This window comes from Mus pahari, chromosome 11 (assembly GCF_900095145.1).
Source record: "Mus pahari chromosome 11, PAHARI_EIJ_v1.1, whole genome shotgun sequence".
Classification (NCBI taxonomy): Eukaryota; Metazoa; Chordata; class Mammalia; order Rodentia; family Muridae; genus Mus; species Mus pahari.
Window position 1 is genome coordinate 6,171,023 of NC_034600.1, and position 27,198 is coordinate 6,198,220.

Sequence of the window (27,198 nt, forward strand, 5' to 3'; positions counted from 1 at the left end):
CAGCCTTGCCTAGTCCCAGATTTTAGTGGGATTGCTTCAAGTTTCTCTCCATTTACTTTGATGTTGGCTACTGGTTTGCTGTAAATTGCTTTTATCATATTTAGGTATGGGCCTTGAATTCCCAATCTTTCTAAGACTTTTATTATGAAGGGGTGTTGTATTTTGTCAAATGATGCTTTCTTTCATTCTGTGGTCTGTCTCTTCACATTATTGACTGTTTCCTTCACTGTGCAGAGGATCTTAGATTGATACAATCCTGTTTCTCTGTTTTTCCACTCATTTATTGATAGACACTCGGGTGGCTCCTCCTTCTGACTTGGTGAGGAGGGCTTCTGAGAATGTGGGTGTGAGCAGTGCAGGCCAACTGGAGAAAGAAGGTACAGGGGGCAGTGAGGGTCCTTTTGACACTTAGCTCTTCCTGCAGTCTAGAAACTTGCAGTGAGGCTTGACTGTCACTCTGTTGACTTCATGACTGGCATGCTTTTCACAAAGGGGTATCTAGTACTTTTGACCCACATCTCAGTGTGCTGACTTGAGATCCCAGAGTGTTTGTTCTTACATTTGACCTCAGTGAGGAATATGTCCAAGTCTGACAGCCCCAGTATCACTCCAACCTACTGTCTAGCAGGATCTGGGCACAGCTAGGGTGGGTGAGGGAAGATCTGAGGCTATGGAAGGGTGAAAATCTGAAGCCAGCATGGTTAGGGTATGCTTGGTAAACTTACCCTAGGCTAGTGCTCAGTTCCTAGAGCTATCATTTCCATCCATTCTATACCTTAGGAACAGTCCATTCTGTCCAGAATTGGGAGACCAAATCACCATAATCTGCATTGATGGCTATTATTCATCACCCAACCCATAGGGTGCTGCAGCCCCCTATCCAGACAGACATGGGAGAAATGCACTAGGAGGTGCACTGAGAGGTGGTTAGAGACTAACTGCATGAGAACTTAGGCTATTATGTGAGAACAAAATCAACAGGGCAGTAAGTAGGTGAACTATAGAGGGGAATGCCCTCACCTCTGATATAATGGCTATTCTAGGCAGCTATAGTGGTGTTGGGCATCCCCCTCTCTCTTAGGTGAGTGGCAGATGTGTAGCAGGCTAAGCCAGAGCATATGTCCTTAGTATTAAGCCCACTGGACAAAGACATAGCTCAGTTGTGCTTTCCAGATCCTGCAACAGCTTTTCCCAGCTCAGTGCTTGCCACGTACTCATGATAGCCTACTAATAATAGTTCAAAGACCAAAGAAAATTTCAAGACTTGAGTATATAAAATGTCTTCTTAAAAAAGATTTTATGAGATTAGTCACAAGCAAAAACAATCTTAATTTTAACTCACAAGGCAGAATTTTTTTTAAGACTATAAAATGTTGTTTGTGGGATCATATGGATTCAATATCAGATTGACTTTCTGGTCCAGAATTGTCATGCCAAATTCTTTTACACATGTGGAACCATCTTTCAAATATGCATCATGAATTTTTTTTCTTTTCTTTCTCTTTTTATCCCTACAAGTTTTTTTCAAGCAAAGCAAAACAAAAAAACCTACGGTACATGGAAAATGAGATCACTTTTCCAAGAGGAAAAAAGGATTTAGCCCTAAGGTTAAAGACTGCATTTTTTAAGGGGAAAAAAAAGTCATCCATGTTTAATGTAAAAGTCACAACACAAAGCACCTGCCACAAGGTACAGGCAATGGTCCGTGGCCTGATGGCCCCTCAGCTCTGTCCTGGCACTCCTCCCATCCTCTGCACACGGAGAGGCCAGCACTTGGAGAAGTTAGACTTCCTTTGGCGAACTCTGGCTATCTTGATTTCTTCCAGTCCCATAGCAGGAAAATAGCCAGCAAGTACTTCAAAGATTATTTTTGTCAAGGTCACAGCAGAGGGAAAAAGAAAAAAAAAAAAAAAAGAGGGAAAAGGGAACAATTCTCAACAGCTTCTCTCATTTCTCCCCCCTTGGCATTAGGGGAAGTTGGAGCAAGTCGTTCCCGCTGGGAGTTGCTGCCATGGTTACTGCACAGCAACAGGTCCTAGTCACGCGAGCAGCACTGGGCAGGGATTGGGGCAGCTGGCTGAGCTTCCTGGAGCCAGATCACTCGCAAGGGCTGTGGCATGGAACTTGCGTGCGTGCGAGCACTGTTCTAGCCGGGGGAGTGGAATAAATGGCTGTTTATAGATCCCACAAATAGTAAACTCAGCCTTGAATTTCTTCCATGAAACAGCTAGAGCACTTGAAAGCAGTTCCTGAGAGACCATGCTAACTAACTGTGGCTGCAGAGACAGCAGGTGTGGACAGCGCTGGGAGCATCACACTCACTTCATTATCAGCAATCCCTTGGGTTCTGTCCTACTGGTGGAAAGGTCTACAGCTAACCCAGAGCAGGTTAGAAACTGAGTGAGCAGTGTTGTCATTTCAGACTGTGTGTGGTTAGAGGCATGCTGGACAAGGGAAAGAGGTATAGAATGAGGTATAGAATCCTGGGTGTCAAAAGCAGCAGAGAGGTGAAACCTACCCCTAGATAATCTGAATCACCCTCTGGGTTAGAGTCAAAAGCCATGTATCCTAACCAACAGGGATGCTGCTGGATGACAGAATGTATTGCCTCACTGACATGTGGGACAGGATAAGACAGGGCCCCAGCTAAAGGGAACTGCTCTGAGGTGGGCATCCCTGGGATTATCTGTTTCCCTGGGATGGCCTCCCCATCCGTATCTACGCACAAGCTAGCCTCAGGGGCAGGTTGTTCCTCCTTGGTGAAAACACTACCATCATATACATAGTGCATAGTATATGTTGAATTCCTGAAAGGGAAAGTACTTCAAAGACATTTGAGAACAATAGACAGCAATCACAACTCAGTAATAAACCATGGGCTTCTCTGTCAGGAAGGCAGGAAGCTCAGGACTAGGAGATGAAGTTAGCATATTCTGCAACTTGTTTGTTAATGGCCCCAAGAAACGAGGATGGACATCAGGACTCCCAAAATGCAGACCCCAGTCACATTCAAATATCTGCCCTAGATTCCTGACCTGCGCACTTCATTCTCCACCATTTTTAAAGCCAGAGACATAAAAGGATAGATACTCTCCATCCAGTGTTCCCAAAGGTTGTAAGTGGCACAAACTATCACCTTCATCAGCCCAGCCATTAGAGGACAGGCTCTAATCTTGGTTCTCAGCTTCAAGCATGGTTCTCCCAGACCCTGGCAGGTCTGCCCCACTCTCCTGGTCCTTTTCTCATCACATTCCCTTTTTCTGTACCCTGGAGTTTCTTAGTGTTGGTTGGAAGACTCTGAAATTTTATACTTTCTGGTTTTTGCCATGGGCTCCTAACTGTACCAAGAAGTTAAGTAGGTAGGAAAAAGGGGATTCTTATCCTTCTGGCTCTAACCCTCAGTCTTCTTCTTAGTGACAGTACATGGTCACTTACATGGAACATGAGTCAAATGTCAGTTCTGCCTACAAGGTCCCAGGAAGATATCCTAACTGGGAAGGTAGGTTTTTGACATCTTTCTTCAGAAGAACAACTCCAAAATAGTTTTCTCCAAATTACTACACTTGAAGGAGTCTATCTATGAACCTCCTTTCAGGAGTCTGAAGGGTCTGTGGTAGCTTTTCTAAAAGTTACAGAACATAGTGGTGCAGCTTGGAGAACTTCTGCCTGGTGCATGGCTGTGACTCCCCGACATATAAAGTTATCCCACAACTGTTTCTGTATTATATTCTGAGGCAGAGTGGACAGAGGGCAGATAAAAATTGGCAGGCAACTATGGATTCTTCAGAACTCTCCCTTTCAGGGAGTTTGTGAGATTCCCTTCATCTGAGTATGTATTTCAGTAAATCTTTCTTTTTACAAACCACCTACAACCTGAGGACTTTTGCTATGTCAGTTCAAGGGCCCATGGAAGCCTTGGTCCTGATATACAAAGTCACCTACCAGAAAGTCTCTCAGACTGCTTCTTGTTATCATTTGTGCCAACCTCCTTTAAACACAAAAATATAACATGCACCTTCGGTTTAGTCAGACCGGAGGAAGCTGGATCCCATAAAGGCCAAGGGAGCCCAGGCACCGGAGGCTGTCTAGAACTGAGGTGTGGGAAGCCATCGTGTAAGCTGGAAATTTGACAATGAACAGCCTGGAAATGGTTATGTTCCTGCCCCTCACCAGAGGGTTTAAGATCATCCCTGACTGATGGGATCTACCCACAAGAACAAGATTCAGAAATGGGGAAGCTGGTATTACAGAGCTACCTCCACAGTAGTACTGTGAAAAAAGCCTTCAGAGGGGACCCCTGCAGAGAAGGACTCCTTTGCAAGCCTCTTTTTCTAGGTAATAAACTCACTCAGAAAGCTGGCTGACCTGACCATACTTTCTTCAACCCCTCCAGCAAACAACCCCTCCAGCAGACAAGGGCTGGCCAGTGTCCTCAGGCCTAGGTCCCTTGTCTGGTATCCCAGGAGCAAAAGCAAAGAAACCTATGTGACATTTATGGATCAAGCTAAGGAATTGATGTAAGACAATATGAACTAACCAGTACCCCCTGAGCTCGTGTCTCTAGCTGCACATGTAGCAGAAGATGGCCTAATCGGCCATCATTGGGAAGAGAGGCCCCTTGGTCTTGCAAACTTTATATGACCCAGCACAGGGGAATGCCAGGGCCAAGAAGTGGGAGTGGGTGGGTAGGGGATCAGGGGCGGGGGGGGAGGGTATAGGGAACTTTCGAGATAGCATTTGAAATGTAAATAAAGAAAATATCTAATTAAAAAAAAGGAATTGATGTAAGGGTGACTATAAATAACAACTAAAGAGATGAGGGAGACTTTAGCAAAAGAAAACAAGAACAAGAAATGATATATTAGGTATTAATAAAAATGAAAATATTAGGTATGGAATGTGATAACATACACACAATGGACCTGAACATGGTGGGAAGATGAACAGCAAGTTCTTGTACCTATGTGCATAGAGAAGGGTGACTGTACAAAAAAAAATAGAAATTCTAGGTATTTTCCTAGGATCGTGATGATCCTTGAATAGCAACTCCTAAAAATAAACAAAGAACAAGGAATTAAGGCAAAACCTTTCAGAATTGAAGATGATAGAGGGACAACCAGGGTAAATAAGAAAAAAAGATGCATCATAGTGAAATTTAAGGATGCCAAAGGCAAAGAAAAATGTTTCAAAGAGCAAAAGCACCAGTGTGGAGGATTCAGACCACCAGACACTACAAACAGAAAAGCATACTATAAAAGTTGAGGGGAGCCAGGCATGGTGGTGCACGCCTTTAATCCCAGCACTTGGGAGGCAGAGACAGGCGGATTTCTAAGTTTGAGTCCAGCCTGATCTACAAAGTGAGTTCCAGGACAGCCAGGGCTATACAGAGAAACCCTGTCTGGAAAAAGAAAAGTTGAGGGGAAAGATTTTACACCTTAAATCCTGTATCTACCCAACTATAACACAGAACAACAGTTTCTGGTTTGCTTTGAGACTGCCCTAGAAGATTTCATATCAAGACCCACAGTGCTGACACCCTGAAGAAGCCTTCTAGAGAGAGGCAGATCTGGGCAATGGGGAAAGACAGGAAAATGACCAAAGGTTCTGGTTGGTTTCACAGTGATCTTGTCAACATAGAAAGAGAAGACAGAAATGAAGACAAGAACCTGTGGTATACATGAAATCAACCTGAGGCTCAGGATAGGGTCAGAAAGTCTAAGAGCTCTCAGAGGGTACCTGAGAGAATTCCTATATAAAATACGATAAGAAAAAGAAAATTTAAAAAAGAAGAAGAAAGTACGGTAAGAACAACAGTACACAAACCACATGAAGGCTCAGCAGTCAACTGGAGTGTCAGAAGAGGCACTAAAGAAAGTGTAGAGAAGAAAATGCAGATATGACAACAGAAACCAGCCCGATTATAAGAAACAACTGCAGTATAGTCACCACTAAGAGTAAAGCTTATTTAAGGAAGAGGGTCCTTAGGTGCACTGTCTGCAAGAAGCTAACTTAGGAAAGGATAAACAAAAAGGACAGAAAGATACCCTGTGAAGTGAGGAGTCAATAACTCTAAGGCATAATTTATCATCTGACAGACTGAACCAAATGCCAAATGTCCAAGAACTTAAAAGATTTGTGGAGCCCAAAGTCTCCAATGAAGGTGAGTAAGTCATCATTAAGACAGACTTAAGTTTCCTGCCCTGCAGAGAACAGGTCTGTGCTCCCCTTGTTCTCTTGAACTCATTATGTGTTCATATAGCATGCAGCTGCTGACTCCTTCAGCCCCAGCCAGTCACTGCATCACTGAGATGCCAGGTTTGCCCAACACCAGCCTTCTTGGCTTTCCAAATATTGTCAGTACACTTGTAGAACAGCACAGACTTCCCAGAAGATCCAGGTCCCACAGACTCTGAACCCTTCAGTGCCTTGGGCAACCTCTCTGCCTGGAGTTAGCAAATGTCTGTCCTTCACGTTCTAATAATGTATCCTTTCACTAATTGTGCTAAGTTTAGGCATATCCCTCAAGCATCAAGTTAAATTTAATCCTACAATGTGGTGTAGACGTGGAACCAGGTAGAGCTAATAGGAAGTGGTAATGGACCACAAAGCCTTTTATCTCAGTAGTGGATCAACTGCCCACCTTCCATATAATACCTTGAACTTTCTCAGATATCTGCGCAGTTTCCACCAGCAAAAAGGCTCTTGGCCAGATGTGATTTCTTGATTTTTCACCTGTCAGTCTACAGAATCATGAGCTATGTAAATATTATTCATAAACCACTTGATCTATAAGGTTCAATTACAAGAAGAGAGAATGGATAAAGACATCCTCATACATTTTGAGTTGAATCAACCTTTTCTGATTTGACAAGTTCTGGGTTCAAATTTAGTGAAACAAATTTGTTCCTTGCAAGAATCTATAACTTTACCTAACCTAAGGTCCTTTCATCAGCTGTTGGAGAGGCAGGTATGGCTAATGAACCAGCAGTGGCCAGTTGCAGCACTGACCCAGAGCTTGTCAGATCTGAAAAAGTTGATCCAACACAGCAGGTAAGAGTGCTTCTGTTTGTACTCTATTGGGTTTAGCAGTAGGAACCAGTCCAACTGAGTACATCTGAAGCAGGGCATGAGATATGTGGCTGCCCATAATAGTACACAAGAGAAAGCAGGGTTGTTCATAAGGAGTAACTATGAATTATAGAGAGCTAAACACAGTAGTGCCTCCTGTCTATGATGGTGCACCCATCTCTGCTTTGTTTTGTTGAGACAGGGTCTCATGTAACTCAACCTCAAACTCACAGTGTAGCTGAGACTGCCCTTGAACTCCCTAAGCTTCCTAAATTCTGGGATTAAAATCATGAATCACCATATCATATTTAGCTTACATTCTTAGGGTACTTTGATCTGGAAGCAAAGTGCATATAAACTAATTAATTAATTAATTAATTAATGAAAAAAGTGCAAATAAAAAACACTAAAATTAACCCATTCAATTTCCATACATTTCAGTAAACTTTTGTACAGTCAGAATATTTCTATCTTCCCCTTTCTCCCTTCCTTCCTTCCTTCCTTCCTTCCTTCCTTCCTTCCTTCCTTCCTTCCTTCTTCTTTCTTTCTTTGCTTAGATGCAGCATCCCAACACTACTTGGTACTTGCATGTAATGGATGACAGTGACCTCCAAAGATCCTGGCCAACCTTGGTTCAATTAGCTCACCACTCCACAATCTCCAGGTCTCTCACACACAATATTCCAATCTATCTGCCCAGACAGATTCTGCACATCCTTCACCAGGAATTTCCCAGAGAGTTTGTCTGATCCTCCCCTTCATGAATCCTATCTGACCACAATGCAACAAAAACTTAAAATAGACAGCAAAAGAAAATAATTGCCAATAAGTATACAAACTGTTGGAGATAAAAAAAAAACTCATTACTGAATGATGAAAGGGTCAAAGAAGAAATCAAGGAAGAAGTTTAAAATGTTCTGGAACTGAAGAAAATGAAGCTCAACAAAACCTTTGGGAGATATTGAAAGTGGTCAAAGAAGATTTACAGTTGTGCTGACTACAGTAAAAAAAAAATTTAAAAAGACACAAATGGTTTAATGATGTAACCAAGAATTTGTAAAAACAAAAACAAATCAAATCCAAATTCATTAGATGGATGAAATAACAAAAATCAGAGTTGAAATTAATGAAGCAGAAAGAAAATAATACAAAAGATCAACAATTCCTAGAGCTGTTTTTTTTGTTTTTTTTTGTTTTTTTGGTTTTTTTGTTTTTTTTTTTTTTTTTTTTTTTTTTTTTTTTTTTTTTTTTTTTTTTGAGAAGATAAACAGGATCGACAGACCCTTGGCCCAACTAACAAAAAAAAGAAAAGAAAAGAAAGAAAGAAAGAAAAGACCCAAGTTAACAGAATCAGGAATGAATAGGGAAACATTACAAAATACCCCCAAAGATATTCATAATGTTATAAGGGAATGTTTTTAAAACCTATACTTTATTAAGTTGGAAAATCAAAAAAGTGGATGAACTTCTAGATCGAGCCAAATCACCAAAATTAAACCGAGAAGAGATCAAGACCTAAACAGACCCATAATAAGTAAGGCAATTAAAATAGTAATAAAAAGCCTTTCAACTAAATGAAGTCCAGAGCCAGATGGATTCACAGAATTCTGTGAATTTTAAAGAAAACCTACAACCAAGACTTCTTAAACTAGTCAAAAGACAGAGACATAAGGAGCAGTACCAAGCTTCAAGAAGCTGGTATCACTCTAATATCAAAATCAGGTAAACACACAATAAAAAACTGGAAAAACTACAGACCAATATCCTTGCTGAACATAGATTTAATTTTTCTCAATAAAATACTTGCAAACTGAACATACATCAAAAAACATTATCCACTATGACCAAGTTGGATTTATTTTGGATATATGGGAATGGTTCAACATATGCAAATCAATAAATACAATAAATCAGGTAAATGTACTTAAAGACAAAAATTACATGATCATCTCAATAGATGCAGAAAAAAAACTTTGACAAAAGCCAATATGCATTCTTGATAAAAGTAGACTCATATTGTTTACCTTACACACACAAAAAAATAACTTTTAATGAATCAAATACCTCAGTGTGAAATCTGATGTACTGAACTGATAACAGAAAACATAGTACCATACAGGATATTGGTTTAGGAAAGAACTTTCTGAATAGGAACCCATTTGCTCAGAAATTGAGACCATCAATTGACAAGTAAGGCTTTACAAAACCAAAAGCTTCTGCACAGCTGAAGAAACATTCAGTTGAGCGAACAGTAAACCCACAGAATAAGAGAGGATCTCTGCTAGCTATACATCTGACAGGGGATTAATATCTAGAATATATAAAGAACTAAAATAAAGCAAAGGGGGAAATCCATTCAAAAAATGAGCTTGGAATCTGAACAGGGAATTCTCAAAAGGAAAAAATGGCTAAGAAATAGCTTTACATGCCATTGTCCATAGAAGTAATAAAATGCAAATCAAAGCAAAATTTGATACTTCATCTTACACCAGTCAGAATGGCAAAGAGCAACAAGACATCTGACAATGAATGCTGGAGAGGATGTGGGGAAAGAGGAATTGTCATTCACTGCTGGTGGCACTGTAAACTAGTTTGACTACTATGGAAAGCAGCATGGAGAACTCTCAAAAAACTAAAAATATATTTATTAAATGACCCAGCTGTATCACTCTTTGGTATATGCTCAAAGAACTAGGCATCTTACTCCACAGACAGTTGCTCAGCCATGGTCATGGCCGCTCTATTCACAAGAGCTAGGAAATGGAAACAACTTGAATGCCATTCAATTGATGAATGGAGAGTAAATATGTAACACACATTATAGAATTCTATTCAGCTTAAAAAAAATGAACTCATGAAATTTGCAGGTAAATGGATGTAACTAGAAAAGATCATACTGAGTGAGGTAATCCTGACCCAGAAAGACACTTGTTAAATGTCCTGTCTCATCTGTGGCATTTAGCTCCAAATCTTCAGAAATGAATGCATAACCTGGAGTAACATAAAACTATGAAGTTAAATAAGCACCGCAGTGCTGGGGAACAATAGAGAGGGGAATTGCAAGGTATAAGTGATTTGAAAGGAGAAATGAAAAGAGCAAGGGGAAGAGAGTTGTAAGTAGAACATCAAGAGGGAGGTAAATACAGGATGAAGGAGCTAAAACAACAGTAAGGATATCTGAAAAATTCATATGAAATCATATTATCTACCTAAAACTGTGTATTACACACACACACACACACACACACACACACACACACACACACGTATATATCACATCTGGTTCTGACCTGAGAACTTTTTCCATGCCTTCATGGAGGAAAAATATGCCTCCATAAATTCTTAACTGCATTAAAAATATTTGTCCTTATACCCATAGATAAGTGTAGCTTTTACCCCTCATCAAGAAATCTCTCCTTGCAACAGATGAAGATGATTACAGAAAACCACAACCAATCAAAGTGAAAAGTGATCCTTTGCTGCCCAGCCCCAACTGGTGAATCTACAACACAACTCTTGCACCTAAAATTCAGTGAATATTGTGGAAGAGGGAGTAGAAAGACTGTAAGAGCTGGGGCACAGGAAGTTTGCTGTGAGGTTGCATCTCCTAGAATGTCAGAGAAGCTGTACCCATAAAATCTCATTAACATGGTTGCCTAAACAAGATCTATACAAGGATAACACCAATAGACATACTAATATGATAATGAGGTCTCAACCCTAGACAAAGAAACTATAGGCAACTAATGAATGCTGAGAATGAAATTGTCTTTCCCAGGCAAGAGACCTCAAACTGATAAACCTTTTTAATGCAGAGTATCTCTGTCTTCTTCTACAATATAACCAAAGTAAAGCAGAATTCCATGAAATCCATGAAAAAGCTCCCAGAACTACTTAACTAATATATTAGTCATGTAATACATGACTAGAAACCAGACTGCATTTAATTATTTTACCACAACCACCAAAAAAAATTAAAGTTAAAAAAGCCCATGAATAGAAACAACAAAAAACACTGAATACCTAATTATAAGTCTAAAATAGATAGGATCCATGAGATGAAAAATGGTAAAACTCTGTTGAAAGTGATAAAAAGACCTAAATAAACAGACACACATCCTATTCAGGAGTCCACTCAAATTGACTTCAGTTTTAATAATTGCAGTCAAAATTCTAGCAGATTTTTTTTAAGATTTATTTCATATATGCAAGTGTTTTGCTTCTTGTATTAAGTAAGCACATGTGTATGTATTATGTGCAAGAAGTACCCATGGAGGCCCAGAACATGGCATCGATCCCATGGAACTTCAGTTACCAATGGTTTTGAGCTGCCATGTGCATGCTGGGAACCATATCCTCTGCAATAGCAGCAAATGCTCTTAACCACTGAGCTATCTTTCCAGCCCATAGTGGGCAGTCTTATGCACATCAATACAATCATTATAAAAGGTATGTGGAAAGATAAAGAAACTCAAACAGGCAAGACAATCTTTCTAAAAGATTTATTTATGCATTTTATGTATATCGGTGTTTTGTCTGCGTGTATGTCTGCATACCAGACAAGGAATTGGATCTCACAGAACTACAGACTATAGATGGTTGTAAGTTGCCATATGGATGCTGGGAATTGAACTTAGGAACTCTGGGAAAATGCTCAGTGCTCTTAACTACTGAGTCATCTTTCCAATCCTGGCAATACAGTTTTGAAAGAAAACACAACTGGAAAAATTCATGTCATCTGGTGTCCAGAACAATTTTTCTTACTTCGACTGGAGTTGGGAAGTATGGTCGTGTTGATATGCCAGACAAAATTCAGAGAATGCAAAATGTAAAACTTAACAAAACTTTGAAGAGTGGATCAGTAAGATGGCTTAGCAAGTAAAGGTGCTTGCCACCAGGCTTGGCAACCTGAGTATGATACCCAGGACTCCTGGTAGAAGAAAAGAATGAACTCCCTGAAGCTGTCTTCTCACTGCCCCTAAGCATGCTTTAACACACAACAACAACAACACACACACACACACACACCATAAATAAGTAAGTAAATAAATAAATAAATGTAAAAATAACTTAAAACTTTGGACAAAAGATAAAAGACAAACCTTGTGATCTTGGGATAAAGAGTTTCGACATATGACACCAAAATCATGACCAACAAAAAGAAAAATTAGTAAATGACTTTATTAACAATTAACCACTTCTACTCTGTACATCATTCTGTCAAGAGAATGAAAAAACAAACCACAGACTAGGAAAGAACTTTCACAAATTTCACAAAGGATAGATTTTCAGAATGAGCTCTCTAGACTTAATAGTAAGAAGGCAAAAAGTATAGCTTTACATGTGCAAAGGTTTTGAACAGTTTAGTAAATATGATACATGGGCATAGAGAAGGGCTGCTTGGCACCCTCAGCCACGAGGAAATACTAATTCAAACCATGAGATTCCAGCACACACACACACACACACACACACACACACACACACACACACTCACACACACGCACGCACGCACCAAAGGACGTCAAGTGAGAGAGAGAACACCAAGGCAACTCAAGGACATGGAGAGGTGGGAACCCTCTGAAAGCATCTTTTAGCCTTGTAGTTTGAATTCCCTGTCCTGGGAATGAAAGAAAGATCCACATATATAACATGCCTGGTTCCAAACAAAGCACAGCTGGAGACAGGGAGAGAGGAGTAAAGGGAGGGGTAAGGTGTCAAAGTGTGGGTGGAGGTGTGGAGCCTGGAGGGAAGTACAGATATGAGGAGGGAGGCAGAACAAGAGCGGTAGAGTTGTTGGGTCAGACAACTTAAGTATCCTGGGTTCTGTGTGCATACTATGTGTTTTACAATTCAGTTTAAGGATGATCTTTATGAGTCTGAATTTTTTAAATCAATGTTAATTGAAAAGATATTTATGGGGGTTTGCTAATTATCTTTTTCTAAGAATAAAATTCAAACCAGGATACACTTTAAAGCTCTGATTTTACTAGCAGTGGCAGAAAGATCAATACCAGAGGAAAAAGTAATAATGCTTAAAAATTTGCTTTTTGTTTTAGCACATAATGGTAAGTAATAAAGTTGCACATTTCTTCAACTGAAAAATAGTGCTCCCCAAAGAGATGTTAGTCCCACTGGGGTCCATCCACACTGAGCTACAAAAAGCTGAAACAGATCACAGGCTATTCTGAGCAAGCACAGCTTGCTATGTGTGGGCCCCTTTGAGCATGTGACTCCTGTGTATTTTAATTTTTTTCAATGATTCCTTTTTATTTTATTTTTATGTGTATTGGTGGTTTGCTTACACGTATATCTGTATGGGGATGTCAGGCTCCATGGAGCTGGAGTTACAGACAGTTGTGAGCTGCCATATGGGTACTTGGAGTTGAACCAGGGTTCACTAGAAGAGCAGGTGGTCGACTCTGAGCCACCTGTGTATCTTTTTAAAGTGCAGGGTTTATAAAGTCGTCAAACACAAACTCTTCAATAGAAGTAATAGAACTTAGAGATGCTTCCTCACCCAAGCCCCAGACACTGTCTCCCTTAGGCACCCTGGGTGTCCCCAGAACCCACTGGATTCTGTGGGAAATGCCAAGAATACAATGTCTCAAAATTGCTTGTGGCGGAGGTAGAGCCAGAGCACTGTTCTTCAACCATAGTTCACATGGATTGGCTAAAAATGGCAGAGTTGGGAAAGCTTAAGAAGCAAAGCATATTGGAGACACTATACAGGGTGCAGAAGCCCTTACAGGAGGCAGATAAGTCAAAGACAACCTTCTAAGGATGGAGCCTGACACCTGGATGTCCAGTAGCTTCTTCTTCCTGTATATGGGCATAAGATTTCCTAATTTAAAGAAAAAGTAAAAGTTTCGAGGGTGTCATCCTGAAAGGTGCCATCCCTTCTATGGGCTCTCAATATTCCCCCTCTTTCATCTAAAGCAGGCACTGTAAGAGACGGTGCCTCAAATCTGACAGGTGATGAACAGAAAGCCAGACTTTCCCACAGCACTGAATAGAGAAATGGGAGGAACTATCAGATCCTGCCATCTGTACTGTCAGCAGAGGCTCACCAGGGCCTGGCCCCGTGAGGATGGGAGACATAGGAATACAACTGTGCCCTATGTCATGTCCAGTGTCAAAGAATGTTCTGCTGTGATCATCTCTTGAGATGTCAGAGACCAAGCCTGAACAGCTCAGAGAAATCCTAGCATCAAAGAACCTTGGGGTTCACCTCAGATGAGAAAAAGCTCCACCTAATGGAAGCTCCCATCAAGCCTGAATGCCAGTTTGAAATGCAAGAATTGTCTGACCATATTTGTGCAGGACCCCGGATGATCCACATAGAAACTCAACATTGACTCCTTTTAATCTTTAATTTGGAAAATAAATGGCTTAATATTTATGTTCTTTCATCAGTGAATGAAACTGGAGGGTATGGGATGGCAAATGAGCCTCAGATTTAGCACAAGGAGGATGAAACCCTCAACTCCATCGTGAAGTTGATCTCTACCCACAGATCCCAGCTTAAGCAGTCTTACACCAGTCTGGCAAACAGCTCATGAAGATATTTTGGTGCCATTAAGCTTCTTCTCAGAAAACACACATACACACACATACCACAGAGCATGCGTGTGTGGCGTTGCAATGAAGTGTGCACTTACCTCCAGCAGCAGCCGTCCTTCCTGAACAGGGAACCCTCTGTATGGGTGTTCTTCAGGTGACAGGGCTGGAGCTGACCATACACATGTCTCTTGCAAGGCTGTGAGAAAAGAATGAACAAATAAGCTCCCTACAGAGCTCAGGCCTGCTGGGGGTTCTTAAGTCACATGTTTCTTGTATTTTCCTGACTTTTACCCCATTGTTCTTGCTACATGTCCAATTTGGGCTATGTTATTGTCCTAAGCAGGATATGCAGAATCACCATTAAGTCCTAGAAAGTCCTGGAGCTCTAGGCCAGCATGGACCTGGAAGGTGCCTAATGTAGAAATGTACCCAAACTCGTATAATATCTTGGAAACTGCTCTTGGCTTTCCTGTCTACCCAGTTTTGAGACAAAGTGTGGCTTCCTGCCAGGGCCCCTCTATGAACAAGGATCCCAGGGTCCCTGCAAATACCTCCTAAGACCCAATACCATTGTATCCCAACACCATGGCAGTTACCCTTTGGAAGATAGCTGATCTGTCATCTGCTTCCAGGCTAGGCCAAGGCTCCCTGAGTCCACCCATCTCCCATACCCTCATCTGCCCTAGAAGGGAGCAGACAAAATGCCCTCACCTGGAGGTAAAAGAAGTCCCCTGAGGATGCTCACCCCCTCCATAAACTGCTCCTAGACCTACGAAGATGCCCACCTTCCTGGTACCCTGCTCCTAGACCTATGAAGATGCCCACCTTCCTGGTACCCCTATCCGAGTCTGATTTGATGGCTTTGGGATGGAAATTTCAAGGTTTTCTTACTAAGTCTATGGCAAGCCGACTCTCCCTCTACCCTCCAGGAGACCCAGTCCCAGACAGAAAGTTCCATTGTTGAGGAACACAGCATTCTTAAAAGTAATCTCATTGCCTGTTCATAGCCCACCTCATGCTGAAAAGGATGGGTTTGCTGGGCTGTGCATATTATTCAGAAATAAAAGTAGCATTTAAATCAAAGTTCTATCATTTTGTGTCACAAGGCTTGGCCTTGGCAATCCCTGATGCCCAGGGGTGGTAGTATTGTTTGACAATTCTTGTCTAGAATCGGAGCCTCATTGTGACTCCATGTCTCCTTTTCTGAGTGGTTCATACCAGTCTACCATCAACTGGTCCCATGAGACTGAACTCCCCCCTTTCTGGACCTCTCAATGTCTCCAGAGGTTCGAGGCATCCTTGGAACTTAATAGTTATCCAGACTCCCAGGAAACTCTACTACTCTGGGATCCAGATACTGTTTAATACTCTGCCCAACCTCACAACAGACCTTCACCTGGTCCTCAGAGTTAGAGCCTTTCTAGCTCCACCCAAAAGTAATCTTGTTTCTGTGGCTGGCAGTCTCCACTGTCCCAGAAAGTCCATGGAAACTTCAGACAGTCCTGCACACACACAAGGCTTTTAGCAGGGATAAAGGGCCCTGTGTAACAGGCCACCATCTCCAGGGAAGTCTACAAGACTGTGACCCCAATGGCGATGATGTGAACTTTGGGACCTGGTTTCTTTCTCTTCCTTTTTTTTTTTTTTTTTTTTTTTTCGAGAAAGGTTTTTTCTGTATAGCCCTGGCTGTCCTGGAACTCACTTGGTAGACCAGGCTGGCCTCGAACTCAGAAATCTGCCTGCCTCTGCCTCCTGAGTGCTGGGATTAAAGGTGTGCACCACCATGCCCAGCCTCTCTTCCATTTTCAAAAGGCACCATTTCTCACCCTTGTCTCCCTCAACTATTGAGACTGGGTTTTTTTGTTCACTACACTAAGAAGAGAAGGTACCATTTTCTTTGTCAGAACTCAGGTCCCTTTCGGGAAACCTGAGCCTCTGATGCCTCTCAACCTTCCTAATTGTTGTTAACCTTTAATACAGTTCCTCATGTTGTGGTGATCCTCCAACCATAAAATTCTTTTTGTTGCAACTTCATAACTGTAATTTTGCTACTGTTATTAACTATAATATAAATACTTTTGAGATAGAGGTTTGCCAAAGGGGTCGTGTACCACAGGTTGGGAAATGCTGCTTTAGGGCAGAGGGATGGAGGAATCAGACTCCTTGAAGTCTCCCTGCCAATCCTTCTTCACCACTTATCTCCCCAGTCTGGGCCTCCCACACCAGAAGCATTAACACACTGAGTTTTCAAATGTGTCTTCAGGAGGCCTCGGAGGGGTCCACATTATTATTTCCTTCTTCAGGATCTGTTCTGCTTCCCCTCCGGCAATAAGGAACTTAGAAACTAGCAGCCAAGCAGAGGCACTAAAGTCCTTGGGGGACATCCCCAATCCCCTGAAAAATGTGCCATGGAAACTGCAAGAGTGAAATGAGCTGCTGTCTTCACGAGCTTGGGGTTGAGGGATGGGTGAGAAGAACAGGACAGGAAGATTCAGGCTGTGTGGGTCCGATATAAACCAAGGCACCAGCCGCCCGGGCAGATTTCCAGCTGAGAGTTTCCTAATGGTCTGTCTCCCTGCAGAGGAGCAACGTTCCCAGCACCTCAGATATTGCACAAGACTTCCAGAGGACTTAAGCTAGGATGGCCAAGGAGCCAGTATGAGTGTTGTGCCAGACCGCTGAACCACTTGAGCGCAACTCAGAATCTGACCAGATCTTCAGTGCCACCCTCCCTCTCCCCAAACACCCCTAGAGGCAGCTCCGCCTCTAAACGCGGCTAAGTCCAGCCTAGGCTGAGCTTCTGGGACTCCCGCCACCCCCATCGCGTGCCTGGCGCCTCCGGCTTCCTCCTGCGGCCACAGGCGTCACGCGATGGCTACGATTGCGTGCGAGTGAATGGGGCCCCGCCCATAGGCGTGGGGGTAAATTGGTTAGGGGCCTAAACCCGAGGGAAAGGGACAAAGGTGTGGCGGGGGCTGGGTAGGACCGGGATGGGAGGGGTTTGGATTGTTGCACCTCGAGGTCGGGTCCATTAAACTCCTGCCTTGCTCCGGTAGCCGGTCAACTGCAGCAGGGTGTCTTTTCTACGAGTTAAGGGTTGTGGAGGTCACCGGGACCCCACACAGAGGCAGCGAGTAAGTGTGTAAGAGCCAACAGAGAGTCTGCTCACTACTTCCCTCTGCTTTCTTCAAAGCCCGCCGCCCCCTATAGGCCTTCCCCTCCCCAGCAGGCTTCTAGGCCAGTCTTCAAGACACCAACCACAAGTTTGTACCAGCTCTGCTCTGCTATGGCCTCTGACAAAAAGAGGGACCTACTTGGGCCACTCACTTGGAAATGAGCTGGATTCCTGTACACTGTGCCCAGCTCCACCTAACCCACGGTTTCCTGTCAACCCTAGTTATTCCCCCTATAGCTATAGGTGCAGGAGGACCCTACCCCAGGAAACTTAGTCTCTTGAGAGTCTCAGGGACACTTGAAGGAGTCCCCAGTTGGTCACAATCAACTGAAACCAACAAATCTTTCACTTCTCTTATTTCCTGAAACCTTACAGTAGTTTATTTGGAGCAGCAAGAGTCTGAAGTGTTACCACGGAGGCAGTTGAAATTTCTACACACAGCAATGCAGGGAGTGCAGGCTATCCTGGACAACCAACTTCCCAGTAACATATTTCCCTTTCTCTATGACTCAGCAGACAAGTGGGACCCCATCGGTGGATGTTACATACATACAAATCTAATGACTTCTGAGTGTCAGTTTAGCAAAATGTTCTCTGTGCAGGAGATGCCAGAAGTCTGAACCATCTCTGCTTCTGGGTGGTGCTGTAATGCCTGAAAATGCCTTTCGCTCAGTTTAGTGATGGCAATTCCTATACCAGAATGGTGCATCTGATCAGGCCAGCCATTCCTATAGTTAGTTACTTTCCCCCTGGACTTACTATGGTCGGAGACAAAGCCTGAGCAAGACAAGGCCGAGCAAGCTGACTAGAGCAGAGATATTACAGAATTTTGGCTAAAGTTTCCTGAGTGTTTTCTGAAGTTAACGTTTACTTTAGGTTGTCAGTAGATAGAGATGTGGGTCCCAAGCAGAGCAGGAAGGAAGGGTACAGAAAGGATAGGAAAAAGAAGCAAACAGGGAGACGGTAAGAAGAGGAAGGGGTAGGTGAGATGCCTCTACTCAACACTCACCCAGACTCTCCTGGCATTAAGCTGGACTGTCCTGGACAGTTGGAATCTCTGATTCAGACCCTGGGCAAGGAAGAGGCTTGACTGGAATTTCAGTAAGCCAATCAGAACTGGGAAGGACAGTTCTCCATCAAGACTCAGTCTACAGCGCCACAGTCTACTATGAACCCAAGACCCAAGTAAGCAGCAGGGCAGAAACAGGGTGGACAGACTTAAGATGACACATTGTTCAGGTCTTGTACTAAGGTCATGTAGGGTTTCAAGGTTCTACCAGCCAAAACCTGTCCCACATCCTACTTCATGTGAAGAAGGTGTAATAAGGACCCACAGACTTACGGGAACATTGCCGAGGTTCCAAGGTACAGAGCTGTCAGGCTTGCTGGCAAGACGTTCATTAGATCCCAGAAGGTAGGAACAAATAATCATAAGGAAAATTTCTGAATTCCTTGCTACTCTATCTTGAGAAAGCTCCAGAAGTAAAGTTGCCTAGCTATGGACAGGTTCCCTGAGAATGTCTTAGTACTGAAGAGGCTGCCATGGTGACATCAGGAGTTGGTTCCACACTCCTGTACTACACTCGAGGAGCCCTTCTGTGCATCTAGCATGCTCAGTCTCACTAAAATATGAGGTGCATGGTGCTCATCTATGAATAAGGCAGCCTGATGACTCCCTGATGGACCTGCCAGGGATCCGGGCAAAGGATTCCTGTCACATGCGTGGAATCTCATTGATTCGGAGAAAAATCCAGGAGTCCTTAGGAAGGACAAGTCTGATCCTCCTTGTTGACTGGCTTCAGATGTCCACACACCCAAGGACAGTACCCAGGGCCATGGCTAAGGTTGTTTTGATATGTGTGAGCTTCCCACTCACACTGCTTCCAATGTCTGGGGGTGTTGTATATAGGGTATCATCAGGATCCAGTGAGGCAGGTAAGGCTTTCCTAGTGTGAATGGTGTCACGCAACTGCTGAGGCCTGAAGAGAATGGAAGCTGGTGAGGGAGAAATTTGCCTTTCCTCCTGCCTCTGGGTGAGCTGAAATATAGCCTCTCATTTACATCTGCTCCTGATTCTCAGTTTGGACTTAGGCTGGATCGTGACGTCCATTTCCCTGGAGTTTCCGATGGATTCTGCTTCCATGACCACATGGACCAATTCCTCACAATTCCTGCCCATGGTGACCTGCTCCTCTAGGGAATTCTGATAAATACATCTGTCTGTCTTAGTAAATACACATCTGTCTTAATTAGAATTTTACTGCTATGAACAGACACCATGATCAAGACAACTTTTATGAAGGACAAATTCAATTGGGGCTGGCTTACAGGTTCTGAGATTCAGTCCATTATTATCATGGCAGTGTCCAGGCAGGCATGGCACAGGAGGATCTGAGAGTTCTACATCTTGTTCCAAAGGTAAACAGAAGAAGACTGACATCCACAGGCAGCTAGAAGGAGGGTCTCAAAACCCACCCCTATAGTGACACATTTCCTGCAACAAGGCCAGACCTCCTAATAATGCTACTCCATGGGCCAAGCATATTTAGACCACCACAACATCCAAGGCTGGGATGGGGTAAAATGTCAATATTTCAGCATCAGATAGGAGGAACCCAGTCTCCATATTGTGTCTGATCTCAAGGCTCCAAGCTGTATATTAGGTCAGCATCTTTTATGCAGTTTTCTCCTCCAGCAATGTAAAGAGGTTAGACAAGTGTAATGGGGTGACTACATCCCTGTCACCTCAACCTAGCTTCTAGCTGTGTCTTACCTGGAACTTTACCAACTACTAGCCTTTGGAATCTCTGCGATGACTACTTATCATTTAAAAATATCTTTTCATTGCTCAGTCCCTCAGCCAAGAAAAGACATCAGGAATATGAATAAACACCCACCCAAATGTGGCACTAAAAATTTGGAGCACAGTCCAAGTTGTGTACTACAGCAAGTTGCTGTCTTTGACATATAATTTCCACATTTTCCAAAATACATTCATTAAAGGTTTCACACTTCCAAACAGCTCACAAAGAACCACAAAACATGCATTTCCTGTGAGCCAGTGAGGACTGGTCGAAAGGCAGCCATGTTCTCATCTGTTCCTAACCACTTGCTGAAGGCATTTGCTTCTTCCCACAGGCTCTGTGGTATCTCCAGGCACTCATGTGTCCTTCAAAGGAGAAACACCACCCTTGCCTTCAAATACCTGTCATTGTGGAAGCTGAAACTCAAACTAGCTCATTGCAAGAGGGAAGACCATGGTTTGGGCACAATGCAGATCTATATTCTTTTTATGATATGAAGTCTCCAGTGGAGCTAAAACTGGATATTCTCATGAAGTTTTATCAATGTTTCAAACATTCAGCAAACAAGCAAGAGAAAGTTCTCCAGTGTCAGCGAGGGTTCAAAGGGTTTTTTTTTTTATTTAAAGAAAAAAAACCCAAAAAGGATGTTTTAAAATAAAATATTTTATAGTCAGAGATGTACTAAGTTAATAAATTCATGATATCCAGGTGTGAATATCAGCATGAGTAAGGCACCCTATAAGACTCACCAAACTCCCAGATCCCACAACCAAACACTGTCCTAGCAACTCAGACTGGGTATCCTGCTCAGAGGTCAAAAAGAATATATACTCCACTTTTAGACAATGATCTGGTAGTGGAGGATAAAAGCTCAGAAGTAGAGCACTTGGTTATCTATAAGTTCAATTCTCAGCAACACACACACACACACACACACACACACACCACAAACCTCCATAAATAAATCTATAGGTTTAGATCATCCAAAACCGCCTACTTTAATAAGGCTTCTTGAACACTTCAACCTTCCTTATAGCCCACTGACCAAAGGGAGAGAAGAAGAAAAGTTAATAAGAAACAGGGGTGGGGTGGGGAGAATTTGGACCTGTTTAGAAGTAGTTCTTTGGAGCGATTCCAAACACAAATTCAGTTGTGGCAATCCAATACGACTGTTAAACACCAAACATGAATTAGTAGCAGCAGCTTGATTCAGAAGAAAGCCTAAGGCTCCACCAAATCAGCAGGAGTCCACAAAAGCTACAAGAAGCAGCTGGGATACCATGAGAAGTCTTTGGAAATTTTCTCTCTACTAAGTCACAACAAGTAAAGGTCTGTGAAGACCAGCAAAGTGTTGCAAGGTAAACCAATGCAAGAGCATCCTCTCACCCTCTGTGGGGTTATATTTATACCCTTTCCAAATATCACGAGACCTCTCAAGTGTCCACTCCAGCAAAACATCACATGCTCTTTCACCAGACAGCTTCCAGAAAACCATCACATGACACAACTGAGTCTCCGCAGAAAACAGATTTCCACTTCATAAATCTATAGTTACCTGTCAGCAAATTCATAAATAACAGCAGCATAGAGCTTGCAATCATCTGAGTCTTCGTCTTCACACAAACAAATTATACATCATCATAGGTCACCAGCTCCTATCACGGTTTTGCTGTAATTAGGATCGATAGATACAGACTGAGTTTAGTAAAACATCCTGCTATCTTAATTTCAGATACACAGGTCCTACAAAGACATACCCACATACTCCCTGTAGTTGCTTCCACCTTTAGCATCTGTCATCACCAATCTCTGACTTTATACAACAAAGACTGAGATACCATATGCAAGCCAAACATAAGGAGAAACACTGAGCAGGGAGCCAGAGAAGTTCTACTGGAGACTGGGGATGAGGGACAATGTCAAAAGTGTGAGGTCAGGTAAATCATCTGAGGGGAAGGACTTTAAATAAAGATCTGGATGAAGCAATCCTAAGATGGCTAGAAAAAGAGGCCCTTAACCCTAAGGAAGAACCAGAACCCCAAATAGACAGCTGCATTACCAGGAGAATGGCTGGGAGATGTCAGCCTTTCAGGACAGGAAACTGGTAGATGGCAATGAGAATGGAATGAAGCACATGGTCATGGCCCCACTCACTGGGAAGGAGAGGGTGAGCAGCATCCCTGCTGACTGAAGCACCCTGAACACCAGTAACCCTGGCTAAAGAGAGTTCACAATTCCCATATATGCCAAAACAGATATATGACATAACCTCGTTTCATGGTCTGCCCCTATCTTCTCAACCTCAGAACCTGGGCTGCATTAGTGACATGTCATCTGGAGAATAGAGACTCTTTCATTCCTTCCTGATCCAGTCACAGAACCCCTGGATATCACCATTTCAAGAGTCCACAGATAATCTAGCACACTAGCACAGAAAGCTGAAGCTTCATTAGCCCAGCTACCCTTCATCATCGACAATGCACTGTGGGCAGAGGGGCAGCATCTTGGTCCAAGCAGTGCCCTGATATCTTAGGGTTTTACTGTTGTGAACAGACACCATGACCAAGGCAACTCTTATAACAATGTTTAACTGGGGCTGGCTTACAGGTTCAGAGGTTTAGTCCATTATCATCAATACAGGAGCATGGCAGCATCCAGGCAGGCATGGTGTAGGAGTAGCTGAGAGTTTTATATCTTCATCTGAAAGTTGCTAGGAGAAGACTAGCTTCCAGGCAACTAGGATGACACACTTCCTTCAACAAGGTCACACCTACTCCAACAAGGCCTCACCTCCTGAGACCTGAGTTCTACTCCCTGAGCCAATTGTATTCAAACCACTATACCTGAATAAGAGACAGGAACTCAAGCACAGCCAGCTAATTCCCTCAAGATGGAGGAGTTATGGTACTTTCCATAGGCTAGGGCACCTCCCTGTTCCTGTTGAGAATGCCCCTCCTTTGGGCTATAGGGATATAGCTTCCACAGTTTATGCTCACAAAGCACCATCTCTTCCAGAAGCAGAAGTTGGTATGATCAGCAACTGGCATTTGCCTCTTGGATCCTGAGTTTATATCCTTCCACATCCCGTGTCTATTGCCAAAGCAACTCCTTCTATAATACCTGGGGTCTAAACCAGGAAACACTTAAAAACTGATGAGTGATACCACTGAAGGATTCACAGAGGTTATAGCTGAGTTCACTAGGAATTACCTATATTTTTAAGATTGAGACTTGGCTCCTACCCTTCATCATCAACAAACATCAACTCAGACCTAATCTAAAACCAGATGTTAAGTTCCCAAATGATGAAACTAGAAAAAGAAAACAGGGGAAATATTTCAAGATATTAGAAAATGGGAAATGTCACGATGGCTCAGTGGGTAAACATGTTTATTGCCAAACCTAACAAACTGAATTTGATACAGGACCTAAATGGTGCACATGGTAGAAGAATGGGCACACACACACACACACACACACACACACACACACACACACACGTGTGTGCTTGCATGTGCCATAGCTGGGGAGAGGAAGGGAGAATAATGTAATATAAAATATAAATTTAAAATAAAAATTAAAAATCTAATATAAGAAATATAATTCTACATCTCACTTCTGAGTGAACAGCCAAAGAAAACAAACTTGTCAAAGAGACACCTGCACTAACTCTAGCACCATTATAATAGTCAAGACATGGAATCAGTCTGAATATTCACTGATGAATGAATAAATATAGAAAATATGATGAATAAACATAATAAAATACTATTCATCCATAAAAAGGATGAAAAGCTACTGTTTACAGGAAAAATGAGAGAAGTAGGTGCTGTTATAAAGAGCCAAGCATTGAATTTACCACATGCTCTCATTTATGTGTGGAGGCTAAAGATGTTCATCACCCAGAAGTAGAGAGAACAGAGATCATTCAGAGAATGAAAAGGATAATGTGAAGAGAAACAGAGAGGGGGGATAAATGGCTACAAAAATGGAGTTGGAGGCAGGAAGTAGCTCTCAAGGCTGGAGAGATCACTTTTCCATAAGACCTGGGTTCAGTTCCCAGCACACATGTAGTAGTTTACAGGTAGCTGTAACTCAAATTCCAGAGGATCCAATGGTCTCTTCTGGCACCTGCAGGCACTGTATGCATGTGGTACACAGACATGTGTACAGGCAAAAACAGTCATATACATAAAACAAATCCCAAAAAGAGAGAAAAAAATAGGGTTTACTTCAGAAGTGTAATAATGGTTCAAAACGATTTATATACATAATGCCTTAATTCTAAAGACAAAAATGGGAAATACTAATTACTCTGGCTTGATCTTTATACATGTTTCTGTAAGAATAATTTACATTTTGCTCGATCAAGAAGCACAAATAATATATTCCAATTAAAGTTCAAATACAGAAGTAAAAATAACTGAAGGAAATAAAGATATGCAGTTAATTTCCAGGTTTGCAGGCTGCAGAAATAATATTTCCACAAGCCAGGAAATCTCCACTTATACCTACTCCCTGCCATTTCATGTTCAAGCACTGCTTAGGGCTGTCTTGTTCTAGCTTCCACAGCCACTGCTGTGCACTCCTCTGCCCTGAATACCTGTAACTGCATCTCTGTAAGTGATGAAGTTGGTCTTGACAGTGGTGGTGAGGAAAATGGTCCTCACAGATGTGTGTGCACATCCACTCTTGAGAACACAGCCTCTTTGCGGGCTCTGCCATCCCTTGTCCCTTTCCTTTCCTCCTGTTCCCCAGGACTTAAACTTTTCCCATGCAGTGAGGTCCTCGGGGAACACTGCAGACTCAGGCTTCACAGACCACCTGTGTGCTGTTTTCTTGATGCTTCCAATTGACTTATTTTGAGATGTTAAACTTACAAAAAAACTTTTAATAACAGCACACTATGCCCAAATTATTTTCCCATAGACTCCCCTGAAGTTTACCAATGGGTGCAGAAAAATCACTGTCAAGTCCTTGACTGGAGAGCTGTGGTTCCCCACCACAGTCCAGTTTTTCTTCTGTCAGGTCTCTATGAAGACCACAATTCAGACAGTGGAAAATTGATGATTCCTCAGGATTAGAAAAGAAGATGAATCTTTATCAGGAAGACCATCATGTTATGCTGGGCTCAACCCAAGATGCTTTTTGGTGTGATACATGGTGTCTTCTTAGACGCTCTCAGTAGGTCAAATACAACCACTGAGGATAGTGAATACTATTTCTCTCCTTTATGTTCTTTCCCCTTGGCACAAAAAGATTATTTTGTTTAAGACTTAACACCATTTCCCACCACACTTTCACCATTAAACTTTGTATTTATTGCATTATTTGCTTGAATCAACTACGGCTCAATGGCCACTGACTTTTAGCTCACCTCTTTTATGTTTGTCTCTCCTACACGTAATATCTAGTAATATAATACAGAGAAATTTTCTCACTGTTTATTTAATTTGCTCATCTCTACTAGAGTACACTGATAGAAAATCCCGTTTTATTCATGTAGTTATCAGCCATTACTACCACAAGTCATTTTAATGCTGAAATCATCCCTGGCTTTCAGTAGAGCCTTCTTTATGGTCATCCTATGTTGAATGACATGCCTCCATTGAGTACTTTTAGGCATAAACAAAATTATCTTGTATCACCCCTGCTCCCAAGTCCCTGGCTCCTTGCAGTGGTGAATGGAATTCAAAGCCAGTATCTAAATGCAAAGTAGGTGTATTGTTATAGGGCAGCAGACCTTTTTGTATGTGAAGTATGTCCACTTTACATCTGTCACCATGCCTTGACCTATCTGTACATATTGAAATACACTAGTTCACACCAGCATCTCCATATCCAGTTCAGCACCACATATCCAGTACAGAGTAGAATCTTTTGTTTTTCTATTTATAGTTTGTAAAGATTGCTTTTAACCTACCCAAGCTTAGAATTCCTCTGTGGGGATATTTTAAACTATTGATTCAATTTCTTTTTTTAAGATTTACTTTTAATTTGGAGTGTGCGTGTACGTGTTTGCATGCACATGTGTGTGTGTGTGTGTGTGTGTGTGTGTGTGTGTGTGTGTGTGTGTACAGGTACTCACGGAAGCCAAAGGCACTGGCTTTCCTGGAGCTGGAGTTACAGGCTGACATCTAACATGGGTGCTGAGAATCAAATTCAGGTACTCTGAAAAAACAGCATATGCTCTTAACTACTGAGCCATCTCTTTAACCTCTAATTCCGTTTTTTTTCAATACTCATATGACTATATGAGCTTTTCACTCCCTCTGAGTCAGTTTAATAAGATTTTGTTTCAAGGAATTTATTACTTTACTTTCAAATCTCAAATATATAAGCACTAAATTGTTCATAATGCCCTTAGATAATCTTTTAAATCTCAATAGCATCTATAATTGTCTTCTTTTTTATTTATTTATTTATTTATTTTGGTTTTTTTCGAGGTAGGGTTTCTCTGTGTAGTCCTGGCTGTCCTGGAACTCACTCTTTAGACCAGGCTGGCCTCGAACTCAGAAATCCGCCTGCCTCTGCCTCCCAAGTGCTGGGATTAAAGGCATGTGCCACCATGCCTGGCAAATTTTTGTT

General features: G+C 42.2%; 1 protein-coding gene across 2 annotated transcripts in view; it reads right to left on the reverse strand.

Annotated features, from left to right (window-relative positions):
• Positions 1-27,198, reverse strand: part of Ahrr (aryl-hydrocarbon receptor repressor) — a 72,976-nt gene that overhangs the window by 28,485 nt on the left and 17,293 nt on the right. For both annotated transcript variants that reach the window (XM_021208747.1, XM_021208746.1), the window contains one exon: positions 14,730-14,827. In XM_021208747.1, coding sequence (XP_021064406.1) covers positions 14,730-14,827 — 98 coding nt within the window. The remainder of the gene's footprint in view (positions 1-14,729; positions 14,828-27,198) is intronic.